This window comes from Xenopus tropicalis, chromosome 3, assembly GCF_000004195.4.
Source record: "Xenopus tropicalis strain Nigerian chromosome 3, UCB_Xtro_10.0, whole genome shotgun sequence".
In the NCBI taxonomy this organism is placed as follows: domain Eukaryota; kingdom Metazoa; phylum Chordata; class Amphibia; order Anura; family Pipidae; genus Xenopus; species Xenopus tropicalis.
In genome coordinates this window covers 1126076-1140727 of record NC_030679.2, presented here as the reverse complement: position 1 = coordinate 1140727, position 14652 = coordinate 1126076, and the positions used below count along the sequence as shown (strand labels likewise).

General features: G+C 53.6%; 1 protein-coding gene across 8 annotated transcripts in view; it reads right to left on the bottom strand.

The window, feature by feature from the left end:
- Positions 1–6083: 6083 nt before the first annotated feature.
- abcc9 (ATP binding cassette subfamily C member 9) overlaps positions 6084–14652 on the bottom strand; it is a 75743-nt gene continuing 67174 nt past the window's right edge. For 6 of the 8 annotated variants that reach the window (XM_031898429.1, XM_031898428.1, XM_031898433.1 and 3 more), the window contains 4 exons: positions 13173–13276; positions 12958–13091; positions 11765–11827; positions 6084–6386 (listed from right to left, as the gene is read on the bottom strand). In XM_031898429.1, the coding sequence (XP_031754289.1) occupies positions 6249–6386; positions 11765–11827; positions 12958–13091; positions 13173–13276 (439 nt within the window). In that variant the 3' untranslated portion in view covers positions 6084–6248. Of the gene's footprint in view, positions 6387–8170; positions 8335–11764; positions 11828–12957; positions 13092–13172; positions 13277–14652 lie in introns of all 8 variants that reach the window. The other 2 variants (XM_031898431.1, XM_031898435.1) reach the window with 1 other exon arrangement.

Here is a 14652-nt window from a genome sequence, read left to right as displayed (position 1 = left end):
TACACGAAGACTGCTCAGGGCACTGGGATTGTATTGCCCCTACACAGCTGCTCAGGGGCACTGGGAGCTGTATTGCCCTACACGGGCTGCTCAGGGGGCACTATAGGAGTTTGTATTGCCTACACGGGCTGCTCAGGGGCACTGGAGTTGTATTGCCCTACACGGGCTGCTCAGGGCACTGCGGAGTTGTATTGCCCTACACAGACTGCTCAGGGGCACTGGGAGTTTGGTATTGCCCTACACAGACTGCTCAGGGGCACTGGGAGTTGTATTGCCCTACACAGACTGCTCAGGGGCACTGGGAGTTGTATTGCCCTACACAGACTGCTCAGGGGCACTGGGAGTTGTATTGCCCTACACAGACTGCTCAGGGGCACTGGGAGTTGTATTGCCCTACACAGACTGCTCAGGGGCACTGGGAGTTGTATTGCCCTACACAGGCTGCTCAGGGGCACTGGGAGTTGTATTGCCCTACACAGGACTGCTCAGGGGGCACTGGAGTTGTATTTGCCTTTTACACGGGCTGCTCCAGGGGCACCCTGGGCAGTTGTATTGCCCTACACAGACTGCTCAGGGGCACTGGGACTTGTATTGCCCTACACGGGCTGCTCAGGGGCACTGGGAGTTGTATTGCCCTAACGGGCTGCTCAGGGCACTGGGAGTTGTATTGCCCTACACAGGCTGCTCAGGGGCACTGGGAGTTGTATTGCCCTTACACAGACTGCTCAGGGGGCACCGGGAGTTGTATGTGCCCCTACACAGACTGCTCAGGGGCACCGGAGTTGTATTGCCCTACACAGACTGCTCAGGGCACTGGGGAGTTGTATTGCCCTACACGGGCTGCTCAGGGGCACTGGGAGTTGTATTGCCCTACACGGGCTGCTCAGGGGCACTGGGAGTTGTATTGCCCTACACAGGCTGCTCAGGGGCACTGGGAGTTGTATTGCCCTACACAGACTGCTCAGGGGCACTGGGAGTTGTATTGCCCTACACAGGCTGCTCAGGGGCACTGGGAGTTGTATTGCCCTACACGGGCTGCTCAGGGGCACTGGGAGTTGTATTGCCCTACACAGGCTGCTCAGGGGCACTGGGAGTTGTATTGCCCTACACGGACTGCTCAGGGGCACTGGAGTTGTGATTTGCCCTAAACAGACTGCTCAGGGGCACTGGGAGTTGTATTGCCCTACCACAGACTGCTCAGGGGCACTGGGAGTTGTATTGCCCTACACAGACTGCTCAGGGCACTGGGAGTTGTATTGCCCTACACAGGCTGCTCAGGGCACTGGGAGTTGTATTGCCCTACACAGACTGCTCAGGGGCACTGGGAGTTGTATTGCCCTACACGGGCTGCTCAGGGGCACTGGGAGTTGTATTGCCCTACAAGACTGCTCAGGGCACTGGGAGTTGTATGCCCTACACAGGCTGCTCAGGCGGCATGGAGTTGTATTGCCCTACACGGCTGCTCAGGGGCACTGGGAGTTTGTATTGCCCTTACACAGACTGCTCAGGGGCACTGGGAGTTGTATTGCCCTACACAGAGCTGCTCAGGGGCACTGGGAGTTGTATTGCCCTACACAGACTGCTCAGGGGCACTGGGAGTTGTATTGCCCTACACAGACTGCTCAGGGGCACTGGGAGTTGTATTGCCCTACACGGGCTGCTCAGGGGCACTGGGAGTTGTATTGCCCTACACGGGCTGCTCAGGGGCACTGGGAGTTGTATTGCCCTACACGGGCTGCTCAGGGGCACTGGGAGTTGTATTGCCCTACACAGACTGCTCAGGGGCACCGGGAGTTGTATTGCCCTACACAGGCTGCTCAGGGGCACCGGGAGTTGTATTGCCCTACACAGACTGCTCAGGGCACGCACAGGCTGCTCAGGGGCACTGGGAGTTGTATTGCCCTGCACAGACTGCTCAGGGCACTGGGAGTTGTATTGCCCTACACGAGCTGCTCAGGGCACCGGGTTGTATTGCCCTACACGGGCTGCTCAGGGGCACTGGGAGTTGTATTGCCCTACACGGGCTGCTCAGGGGGCACCGGGAGTTGTATTGCCCTACACGGGCTGCTCAGGGCACTGGGAGTTGTATTGCCCTACACAGGCTGCTCAGGGGCACTGGGAGTTGTATTGCCCTACACAAGCTGCTCAGGGGCACTGGAGTTGTATTGCCCTACACAGGCTGCTCAGGGCACTGGGAGTTGTATTGCCCTACACAGATGCTCAGGGGCACTGGGAGTTTGTATTGCCCTACACAGGCTGCTCAGGGGCACGGGAGTTGTATTGCCCTACACAGACTGCTCAGGGGCACTGGGAGTTGTATTGCCCTACACAGACTGCTCAGGGCACTGGGAGTTGTATTGCCCTACACAGGCTGCTCAGGGGCCACTGGGAGTTGTATTGCCCTACACGGCTGCTCAGGGCACTGGGAGTCTGTATTGCCCTACACGGGCTGCTCAGGGGCACCGGGAGTTGTATTGCCCTACACAGGCTGCTCAGGGGCACCGGGAGTTGTTATTGCCCTACACAGACTGCTCAGGGGCACTGGGAGTTGTATTGCCCTACACGGGCTGCTCAGGGGCACTGGGAGTTGTATTGCCCTACACAGGCTGCTCAGGGGCACTGGAGTTGTATTGCCCTACACAGGCACTGCTCAGGGGCACGGGGAGTTGTATTGCCCTACACGGGCTGCTCAGGGGCACTGGAGTTTGTATTGCCCTACACAGGCTGCTCAGGGGCACTGGGAGTTGTATTGCCCTACACAGGCTGCTCAGGGGCACTGGAGTTGTATTGCCCTACACGGGTGCTCAGGGCACTGGGAGTTGTATTGCCCTACACGGGCTGCTCAGGGGCACTGGGGGAGTTGTATTGCCCTACACAGGCTGCTCAGGGGCACTGGGAGTTGTATTGCCCTACACAGACTGCTCAGGGGCACTGGGAGTTGTATTGCCCTACACAGACTGCTCAGGGGCACTGGGAGTTTATTGCCTACACAGACTGCTCAGGGCACTGGGAGTTGTATTGCCCTACACAGACTGCTCAGGGGCACTGGGAGTTGTTATTGCCCTACACAGACTGCTCAGGGGCACTGGATTGTATTGCCCTACACAGACTGCTCAGGGAGCCACTGGGAGTTTGTATTGCCCTACACAGGCTGCTCAGGGCACTGGGAGTTGTATTGCCCTACACGGGCTGCTCAGGGGCACTGGGAGTTGTATTGCCCACACGGGCTGCTCAGGGGCCACTGGGAGTTGTATTGCCCTACACGGGCTGCTCAGGGGCACTGGGAGTTGTATTGCCTACACAGACTGCTCAGGGGCACTGGGAGTTGTATTGCCCTACCGGGGCTGCTCAGGGCGCACTGGGAGTTGTATTGCCCTACACGGGCTGCTCAGGGCACTGGGAGTTGTATTGCCCTACACGGGCTGCTCAGGGCACTGGGAGTTGTATTGCCCTACACAGACTGCTCAGGGGCACTGGAGTTGTATTGCCCTACACAGGCTGCTCAGGGGCACTGGGAGTTGTATTGCCCTACACAGACTGCTCAGGGCACTGGGAGTTGTATTGCCCCTACACAGGCTGCTCAGGGGCACTGGGAGTTGTATTGCCCTACACAGACTGCTCAGGCACTGGGAGTTGTATTGCCCTACACGGGCTGCTCAGGGGCACTGGGAGTTGTATTGCCCTACACGGGCTGCTCAGGGGCACCGGGAGTTGTATTGCCCTACACAGACTGCTCAGGAGCACTGGGAGTTGTATTGCCCTACACGGGCTGCTCAGGGGCACTGGGGTTGTTTTGCCCTACACAGACTGCTCAGGGGCACTGGGAGTTGTATTGCCCTACACAGGCTGCTCAGGGCACTGGGAGTTGTATTGCCTACACAGACTGCTCAGGGGCACTGGGAGTTGTATTGCCCTACACAGACTGCTCAGGGGCACTGGGAGTTGTATTGCCCTACACAGGCTGCTCAGGGGCACTGGGAGTTGTATTGCCCTACACAGGCTGCTCAGGGGCACTGGGAGTGTATTGCCCTACACAGGCTGGCCGGGGCACTGGGAGTTGTATTGCCCTACACAGACTGCTCAGGGGCACTGGGAGTTGTATTGCCCTACACAGACTGCTCAGGGGCACTGGGAGTTGTATTGCCCTACACAGACTGCTCAGGGGCACTGGGAGTTGTATTGCCCTACACAGGCTGCTCAGAATCTCCATGACTGGTCACATGACTAGGGTTCTGGTTCGGTTCTGATGGGGCAGTGCTTCTCATGGGCGGGGGGGGGGAGAGAGGAAGGGCTTTTGCATTGGGGGTCCCAGCATCCCCTCGGTAGCGAGGGATTGGCTGGATCCAACATTTGGTACCAGATTCTGATTGGTCCACATCCACAAGTGAGGAGCCAATCCAGATCTTTGGGATTTGGACGAATCCTCGGCGCGTCCCTAATAACTCCCAGCAGCCTCCCACAGACAAAGCTCTGATTGGTGGAAGCTGGGGGGGCGGGGACTATAGACTGTGTCCCCTATAAAGGGATTTACACGGACCCAGGAGGTAAAAGTGGCCTTTAAATGCCCCAAGTGCCATTGGCACCAAGTGGGGCAACTTCGCTTTCATATGCTGCTCTCTCATTGGCTCTGGCGAGAGGGTCCTGATTGGTCACAGATATTCCTGTCGCTGAGTGGGGTACAGTGGGTACAGTGGGTGCTGGAATCAGGGGCCCCAGGGTAGAGGAAAGCAAAGGGTAGATTAGGGGGCATAGTGTCAGACTGGGGTGTCAGGGGCCCACTGGGGCTGCTGCTTGGGGCCCCCCCACCACATTCGAGGCCCCACCCCATTACTAACACCCCACATTTTGTGGCAGGGGGTGTGGGCCTGGGTCATTGGGGGCCCAGTACCCCATTGGCTCAGTCTGACTCTGTATAGACAGCAAAAGGGGCTGGGCTTGTACAGTGGGTGGGGTCTGAGTGGAAGAGGGAGGTGGAAGATGGTTAGGGGCGTGGTCAGTGGTGCAGCCCAGGTTGGCTTATACCCCCAGGGGGGCAGATCCCTAACTAAGGGGTGGGGGGGAGGTACCTAACTAAGGGGTGGGGGCGTCCCTAACTAAATGGGGGGAGGTCCCTAACTAAGGGGGGGGGATCCCAAACTGTGGGGTGGGGGGGATCCCTAACTAAGGGGGAGGTTCCTAACTAAGGGGTGGGGGCGATCCCTAACTAAGGGGTGGGGGGGAGGTCCCTAACTAAGGGGGGAGGTTCCTAACTAAGGGGTGGGGGCGATCCCTAACTAAGGGGGGATCCCTAGCTAAGGGGGGGGGTCCCTAACTAAGGGGGGGTCCCTAACTAAGGGGTGGGGGGGAGGTCCCTAACTAAGGGGGGATCCCTAGCTAAGGGGTGGGGGGGTCCCTAACTATGGGTGGTGGGGTCCCTAACTAAGGGGGGGGAGGTCCCTAAGTAAGGGGGGGATCCCAATCTAAGGGGTGGGGGGGGATGTACCTAACTAAGGGGTGGGGGGGAGGTACCTAACTAAGGGGTGGGGGGGAGGTGCCTAAATAAGGGGTGGGGGGATTCCTAACTAAGGGGTGGGGGGTCCCTAACTAAGGGGTGGGGGGTCCATAACTAAGGGGTGGTCCCTAACTAACGGGTGGGGGGGATCCCTAGCTAAGGGGTGGGGGGGATCCCTAGCTAAGGGGTGGGGGGGGTCCCTAACTAAGGGGTGGGGGGATCCCTAACTAAGGGGTGGGGGGATTCCTAACTAAGGGGTGGGGGGGTCCCTAACTAAGGGTGGGGGGATCCCTTACTAAGGGGTGGGGGGTCCATAACTAAGGGTGGTCCCTAACTAAGGGGTGGGGGGGATCCCTAGCTAAGGGGTGGGGGGGTCCCTAACTAAGGGGTGGGGGGGATCCCTAACTAAGGGGTGGGGGGGTCCCTAACTAAGGGCTGGGGGGGTCCCTAACTAAGGGGTGGGGGGGTCCCTAACTGAGGGGTGGGGGGTCCCTAGCTAAGGGGTGGGGGGCAGATCCCTAACTAAAGGGGGGGATCCCTGATTAAGGGGTGGGGGCCCCCCGGTGACCCCGGATGACAAATAACCAGACGCTGCTGTTTCCCCGGTACCGGGCGTTTATTTCCGTGCGAGATACAAACAGGAAAGAGCGAGAGGTCCGACTCCGACTCCTCCGTGAGTTGAAATACAAAATAGAAACTTCCTTTTATTTCTTATAAAATACACAAAAAATTCTATAAAAATCCGGTAGAAAAGGGGTCACATGTCGGCGCGGACGAAGGAGGCGAAAATACTGTCTTCCTGCGCCAGGAGGTTCCCCGGGGTGTCGTGTTCCAGAATGTTCCCCCGGCGCATCACGATCGCCACGTCCCCCGTCAGGATGGTGTGAACCCGGTGCTGGGGGGGGGGAGAATAGTTACTCACCGGCTAATTGGGTCTAACGAGTCAGAACTGACCGGCTCCGTTATACATTGTTCTACTGAGTCAGAACTGACCGTTCTATAACTCCGTTATACATTGTTCTACCGAGTCAGAACTGACTGTTGTATAGCTCCGTTATATATTGTTCTACTGAGTCAGAACTGACTGTTGTATAGCTCCGTTATATATTGTTCTACTGAGTCAGAACTGACCGTTCTATAGCTCCGTTATATATTGTTCTACTGAGTCAGAACTGACCGTTCTATAGCTCCGTTATATATTGTTCTACCGAGTCAGAACTGACCGTTCTATAGCTCCGTTATACATTGTTCTACCGAGTCAGAACTGACTGTTCTATAGATCCGTTATACATTGTTCTACCGAGTCAGAACTGACTGTTCTATAGCTCCGTTATACATTGTTCTACCGAGTCAGAACTGACTGTTCTATAGCTCCGTTATACATTGTTCTACCGAGTCAGAACTGACCAGCTCCGTTATATATTGTTCTACCGAGTCAGAACTGACCGTTCTATAGCTCCGTTATACATTGTTCTACCGAGTCAGAACTGACTGTTCTATAGCTCCGTTATACATTGTTCTACCGAGTCAGAACTGACCAGCTCCGTTATATATTGTTCTACCGAGTCAGAACTGATCAGCTCCATTATATATTGTTCTACCGAGTCAGAACTTAGCAGCTCCATTATAAACAGCTCTACTGAGTCAGAACTGACCAGCTCTATTATAAACTGTTCTACTGAGTCAGAACTGACCGGCTCCTTTATATATTGTTCTACTGAGTCAGAACTGACCAGCTCCATTATATATTGTTCTACCGAGTCAGAACTGACCATCTCCATTATAAATGGTTCTACTGAGTCAGAACTGACCATTCTACAGCTCCATGGCCAATGGGGAGAAACGATACATACTGATATGTGGGGAGAACTGACAGTGCACCCTATACAGCGGTAGGTTTCTATAGTGGGAAGGGGGTGACATTGGCCCCCCAGTGCCCCCTAACTCTGCCTTTGTAACTTCTCTAATGGTCTGGGTCTCCCTGGTTCTATACTGACCCTTCCTGTACCTCATTCACTGTATCCCACACTCTCTCTCATTATGGGGGGGCTGTTCCAGGGATCTGGGGGGACTAAATGTAATGCTGTGTTAGGGAGAAATAAGGTCCAGACCCACTGGATCACCCCCCCCCCCCAAGGGACAGAATTCAATGTATATATATATATATAGCCCTATAAGCTCAGTACTGGGAAATGTACAGGGAGAGGCAATAAAATTAATAAGGGGCTTATTGTGCCAAGTTGGCTTTGTTGCACATTGGGGAGAATGTGGGGGGGTGGGGGGTGATCACAGAAATAAATATGGAGAATCCACTTAACTCTTTGTGTGGGGGGGTCAGAATAATCTGTCCCAGCAGCATTATGGGTGGTCTAAAGACTGTCCCACCCTGGGAGACCCCCACCCTTTGCACAGTCTCCGGGGGCCTTTAGATCACACTGGGGAATTCCTTTAAACATTGTGTCATTCTGGAATTTCACTCGGCAATGTGCCCCCCCCATTCGTAATTGGGGGACAGTCGGGCAGGGTGGTCTCTCCTGGGGGGAATGTCCATACTGCCCTGGGGGTGCCAGCGATATGGGGCAGATCCAGAGCTGCATATGTACTGGTACTGGTACTGGATAGAAATAACTGGGCCGACAATTACAATAAATTGGGGCAGGGGGGCAATTAGGTACCGACCGGCCGGGCAGCAGACTGGGCCCAATCTACTTGTGACTCTTAACCAGGTAAGTAAAGAGACCGTCGGCGTTGGCGAGTAGAGTGCCGGGAGCGTCACTTTCTATCAAAATACCCTCGGAAAAGACTAATACGAGATCTGCGTCCAGAATGGAAGAGACACGGTGCTACAGAGAGAGACAGAGAGAGAGAGAAAAGAGACAGGCAAAGGGGCAAGTGGGAGAGACAGGCAAATGCAGCAAAGTATCAGGAGTCAGAACCAGCAGTGCAGGGAAGGGAAAGGGACAGACACAGTGACAGTTACACATAACTATAAACCCAGTGAGAATGAGGAATGAATGGGTATTGGGGAGTTGTATCAGGAGTCAGAACCAGCAGTGCAGGGAAGGGAAAGGGACAGACACAGTGACAGTTACACATAACTATAAACCCAGTGAGAATGAGGGATGAATGGATATTGGGGAGTTGTATCAGGAGTCAGAACCAGCAGTGCAGGGAAGGGAAAGGGACAGACACAGTGACAGTTACACATAACTATAAACCCAGTGAGAATGAGGGATGAATGGGTATTGGGGAGTTGTATCAGGAGTCAGAACCAGCAGTGCAGGGAAGGGACAGACACAGTGACAGTTACACATAACTATAAACCCAGTGAGAATGAGGAATGAATGGGTATTGGGGAGTTGTATCAGGAGTCAGAACCAGCAGTGCAGGGAAGGGAAAGGGACAGACACAGTGACAGTTACACATAACTATAAACCCAGTGAGAATGAGGAATGAATGGATATTGGGGAGTTGTATCAGGAGTCAGAACCAGCAGTGCAGGAAAGGGACAGACACAGTGACAGTTACACATAACTATAAACCCAGTGAGAATGAGGAATGAATGGGTATTGGGGAGTTGTATCAGGAGTCAGAACCAGCAGTGCAGGGAAGGGAAAGGGACAGACACAGTGACAGTTACACATAACTATAAACCCAGTGAGAATGAGGGATGAATGGATATTGGGGAGTTGTATCAGGAGTCAGAACCAGCAGTGCAGGGAAGGGAAAGGGACAGACACAGTGACAGTTACACATAACTATAAACCCAGTGAGAATGAGGGATGAATGGGTATTGGGGAGTTGTATCAGGAGTCAGAACCAGCAGTGCAGGGAAGGGAAAGGGACAGACACAGTGACAGTTACACATAACTATAAACCCAGTGAGAATGAGGAATGAATGGATATTGGGGAGTTGTATCAGGAGTCAGAACCAGCAGTGCAGGGAAGGGACAGACACAGTGACAGTTACACATAACTATAAACCCAGTGAGAATGAGGAATGAATGGATATTGGGGAGTTGTATCAGGAGTCAGAACCAGCAGTGCAGGGAAGGGAAAGGGACAGACACAGTGACAGTTACACATAACTATAAACCCAGTGAGAATGAGGAATGAATGGATATTGGGGAGTTGTATCAGGAGTCAGAACCAGCAGTGCAGGGAAGGGAAAGGGACAGACACAGTGACAGTTACACATAACTATAAACCCAGTGAGAATGAGGAATGAATGGATATTGGGGAGTTGTATCAGGAGTCAGAACCAGCAGTGCAGGGAAGGGAAAGGGACAGGCACAGTGACAGTTACACATAACTATAAACCCAGTGAGAATGAGGAATGAATGGATATTGGGGAGTTGTATCAGGAGTCAGAACCAGCAGTGCAGGGAAGGGAAAGGGACAGACACAGTGACAGTTACACATAACTATAAACCCAGTGAGAATGAGGAATGAATGGATATTGGGGAGTTGTATCAGGAGTCAGAACCAGCAGTGCAGGGAAGGGAAAGGACAGACACAGTGACAGTTACACATAACTATAAACCCAGTGAGAATGAGGAATGAATGGGTATTGGGGAGTTGTATCAGGAGTCAGAACCAGCAGTGCAGGGAAGGGAAAGGGACAGACACAGTGACAGTTACACATAACTATAAACCCAGTGAGAATGAGGAATGAATGGATATTGGGGAGTTGTATCAGGAGTCAGAACCAGCAGTGCAGGAAAGGGACAGACACAGTGACAGTTACACATAACTATAAACCCAGTGAGAATGAGGAATGAATGGGTATTGGGGAGTTGTATCAGGAGTCAGAACCAGCAGTGCAGGGAAGGGAAAGGGACAGACACAGTGACAGTTACACATAACTATAAACCCAGTGAGAATGAGGGATGAATGGATATTGGTGAGTTGTATCAGGAGTCAGAACCAGCAGTGCAGGGAAGGGAAAGGGACAGACACAGTGACAGTTACACATAACTATAAACCCAGTGAGAATGAGGGATGAATGGGTATTGGGGAGTTGTATCAGGAGTCAGAACCAGCAGTGCAGGGAAGGGAAAGGGACAGACACAGTGACAGTTACACATAACTATAAACCCAGTGAGAATGAGGGATGAATGGGTATTGGGGAGTTGTATCAGGAGTCAGAACCAGCAGTGCAGGGAAGGGAAAGGGACAGACACAGTGACAGTTACACATAACTATAAAACCCAGAGAGAATGAGGAATGAAATGGGTATTGGGGAGTTGTATCAGGAGTCAGAACCAGCAGTGCAGGGAAGGGAAAGGGACAGACACAGTGACAGTTACACATAACTATAAACCCAGAGAGAATGAGGAATGAATGGGTATTGGGGAGTTGTATCAGGAGTCAGAACCAGCAGTGCAGGGAAGGGAAAGGGACAGACACAGTGACAGTTACACATAACTATAAACCCAGTGAGAATGAGGAATGAATGGATATTGGGGAGTTGTATCAGGAGTCAGAACCAGCAGTGCAGGGAAGGGAAAGGGACAGACACAGTGACAGTTACACATAACTATAAACCCAGAGAGAATGAGGAATGAATGGGTATTGGGGAGTTGTATCAGGAGTCAGAACCAGCAGTGCAGGGAAGGGAAAGGGACAGACACAGTGACAGTTACACATAACTATAAACCCAATGAGAATGAGGAATGAATGGGTATTGGGGAGTTGTATCAGGAGTCAGAACCAGCAGTGCAGGGAAGGGAAGGGACAGACACAGTGACAGTTACACATAACTATAAACCCAGTGAGAATGAGGAATGAATGGATATTGGGGAGTTGTATCAGGAGTCAGAACCAGCAGTGCAGGGAAGGGAAAGGGACAGACACAGTGACAGTTACACATAACTATAAACCCAGTGAGAATGAGGAATGAATGGATATTGGGGAGTTGTATCAGGAGTCAGAACCAGCAGTGCAGGGAAGGGAAAGGGACAGACACAGTGACAGTTACACATAACTATAAACCCAGTGAGAATGAGGGATGAATGGATATTGGGGAGTTGTATCAGGAGTCAGAACCAGCAGTGCAGGGAAGGGAAAGGGACAGACACAGTGACAGTTACACATAACTATAAACCCAGTGAGAATGAGGAATGAATGGATATTGGGGAGTTGTATCAGGAGTCAGAACCAGCAGTGCAGGGAAGGGAAAGGGACAGGCACAACGATTTTCTGTTATTAGGCAGAATAATACCTTTGGGTTTACATCCCCTTTAATACTAAGGCTGACACCCCGGTACTTACTGCGATGGTGACTACGGTTCGGTCGGCGAATGCCGTCATTACCACCTTCTGCAGAATGTTCTCCTGCAAAAGAAAGTGGGGGGTTTTATAATGGGGCCCTACAAAGTCTATTTTGTCCCATGGGCCCCACCATATCGCAGTCAGTAGTTCGGGGTTCGGGGCAGTCAGTAGTTTGGGGTTCGGGGCAGTCAGTAGTTCGGGGTTCGGGGCAGTCAGTAGTTTGGGGTTCGGGGCAGTCAGTAGTTTCTGGGTTCGGGCAGTCAGTAGTTTGGGGTTCGGGGCAGTCAGTAGTTTGGGGTTCGGGGCAGTCAGTAGTTCGGGGCAGTCAGTAGTTCGGGGCAGTCAGTAGTTCGGGGCAGTCAGTAGTTCGGGCAGTCAGTAGTTCTGGGTTCGGGGCAGTCAGTAGTTTGGGGTTCGGGGCAGTCAGTAGTTCGGGGCAGTCAGTAGTTCGGGGTTCGGGGCAGTCAGTACTTTCGGGGCAGTCAGTAGTTCGGGGCAGTCAGTAGTTTGGGGTTCGGGGCAGTCAGTAGTTCGGGGCAGTCAGTAGTTCGGGGCAGTCAGTAGTTCTGGGTTCGGGCAGTCAGTAGTTTGGGGTTCGGGGCAGTCAGTAGTCGGGGGCAGTCAGTAGTTCGGGGTTCGGGCAGTCAGTGTCGGGGCAGTCAGTAGTTCGGGGCAGTCAGTAGTTCGGGGCAGTCAGTAGTTCGGGGCAGTCAGTAGTTTCTGGGTTCGGGGCAGTCAGTAGTTGGGGTTCGGGGCAGTCAGTAGTTCGGGGCAGTCAGTAGTTCGGGGTTCGGGGCAGTCAGTACTTCGGGGCAGTCAGTAGTTCGGGGCAGTCAGTAGTTTGGGGTTCGGGGCAGTCAGTAGTTCGGGGCAGTCAGTAGTTCGGGGCAGTCAGTAGTTGGGGGCAGTCAGTAGTTCGGGGCAGTCAGTAGTTGGGGGCAGTCAGTAGTTGGGGGCAGTCAGTAGTTGGGGGCAGTCAGTAGTTGGGGGCAGTCAGTAGTTGGGGGCAGTCAGTAGTTGGGGGCAGTCAGTAGTTGGGGGCAGTCAGTAGTTGGGGGCAGTCAGTAGTTCAGGGCAGTGCTTAGGGATGTCACACACACAAACAGAAACCTACTGTAGATGTGCAGGGAGGCATCTACATTTACTCCCCATGTTTCTCTATGGGAGAAGCCACACACGGGGGGGGTACTCACAGTGGCCATATCAATGGAGGCCGTGGCTTCGTCCATAATGAGGATGCTGCTGTTCCGTACGAAGGCCCGGGCCAAGCAGAACAGCTGCCTCTGCCCCACGCTGAAATTCTCCCCTCCTTCTGTCACCATGGCATCTGCAATGCGGCCATGAAAGGGTTAACAGAGGGCAGGCATGGGCAGAAAGCCAATTGCCCCCCAGGAGTTCCCCCACCTACCCAGACCCCCGGGCAGCGCCTTCACCAGGTTCTTCAGCTGCGCGATGTCCAGCCCCTCCCAGAGCCGCTCGTCGCTGCATTTGCACTCGGGATCCAGGTTGAACCTGGGCACAAAGGGGCACAAAGTGGGGCTGAATGGGGATTCGCTAGGCATGCTGGGAGCTGTAGTTCCCTGAGGGGCAGGACATGTGACTTTCATGTTACAGAGGAAAGATAATTACAGGGGAACAAGCAAGTAGGCTCGGGATTAAAGGGGAAGTAATACCTGTGCTGTAACCTTCATTGGCTCCTCCTCCTTACTTCCAGCCCTGAGAGTGGGACCCAAGTGCTGACCCATAAACCCTTCAACCCAGCCCCAGATTAACCCATTACTACCCCAGTCCCTGATTAACCCATTACTGCCCTAGCCCCAGATTAACCCATTACTGCCCCAGCCCCACATATTACTGCCCCAGCCCCTGATTAACCCATTACTACCCCAGCCCCTGATTAACCCATTACTACCCCAGCCCCAGATTAACCCATAACTACCCCAGCCCCTGATTAACCCATTACTGCCCCAGCCCCAGATTAACCCATTACTACCCCAGCCCCTGATTAACCCATTACTACCCCAGCCCCAGATTAACCCATAACTACCCCAGCCCCTGATTAACCCATTACTGCCCCAGCCCCTGATTAACCCATTACTGCCCCAGCCCCTGATTAACCCATTACTACCCCAGCCCCAGATTAACCCATTACTACCCCAGCCCCTGATTAACCCATTACTACCCCAGCCCCAGATTAACCCATTGCTACCCCAGCCCCTGATTCACCCATTTCTGCCCCAGCCCCAGATCCATATATCACTGCCCCAGCCCCTGATTAACCCATTACTGCCCCAGCCCCTGATTAACCCATTACTACCCCAGCCCCAGATTAACCCATTACTACCCAGCCCCTGATTAACCCATTACTACCCCCAGCCCCAGATTAACCCATTGCTACCCCAGCCCCTGATTCACCCATTTCTGCCCCAGCCCCAGATCCATATATCACTGCCCCAGCCCCTGATTAACCCATTACTACCCCAGCCCCAGATTAACCCATTACTGCCCCAGCCCCTGATTAACCCATTACTACCCCAGCCCCAGATTAACCCATTGCTACCCCAGCCCCTGATTCACCCATTTCTGCCCCAGCCCCAGATCCATATATCACTGCCCCAGCCCTGATTAACCCATTACTGCCCCAGTCCAGAGCCATACTCATTACTGCCCCAGCCCCAGATTAACCCATTTCTGCCCCAGATCCATACATTACTGCCCCAGCCCCTGATTAACCCATTACTGCCCCAGCCCCTGATTAACCCATTTCTGCCCCAGCCCCACACATTACTGCCCCAGCCCCTGATTAACCCATTTCTGCCCCAGCCCCATACATTACTGCCCCAGCCCAACACATTACTGCCCCAGCCCCTGATTAACCCATTACTGCC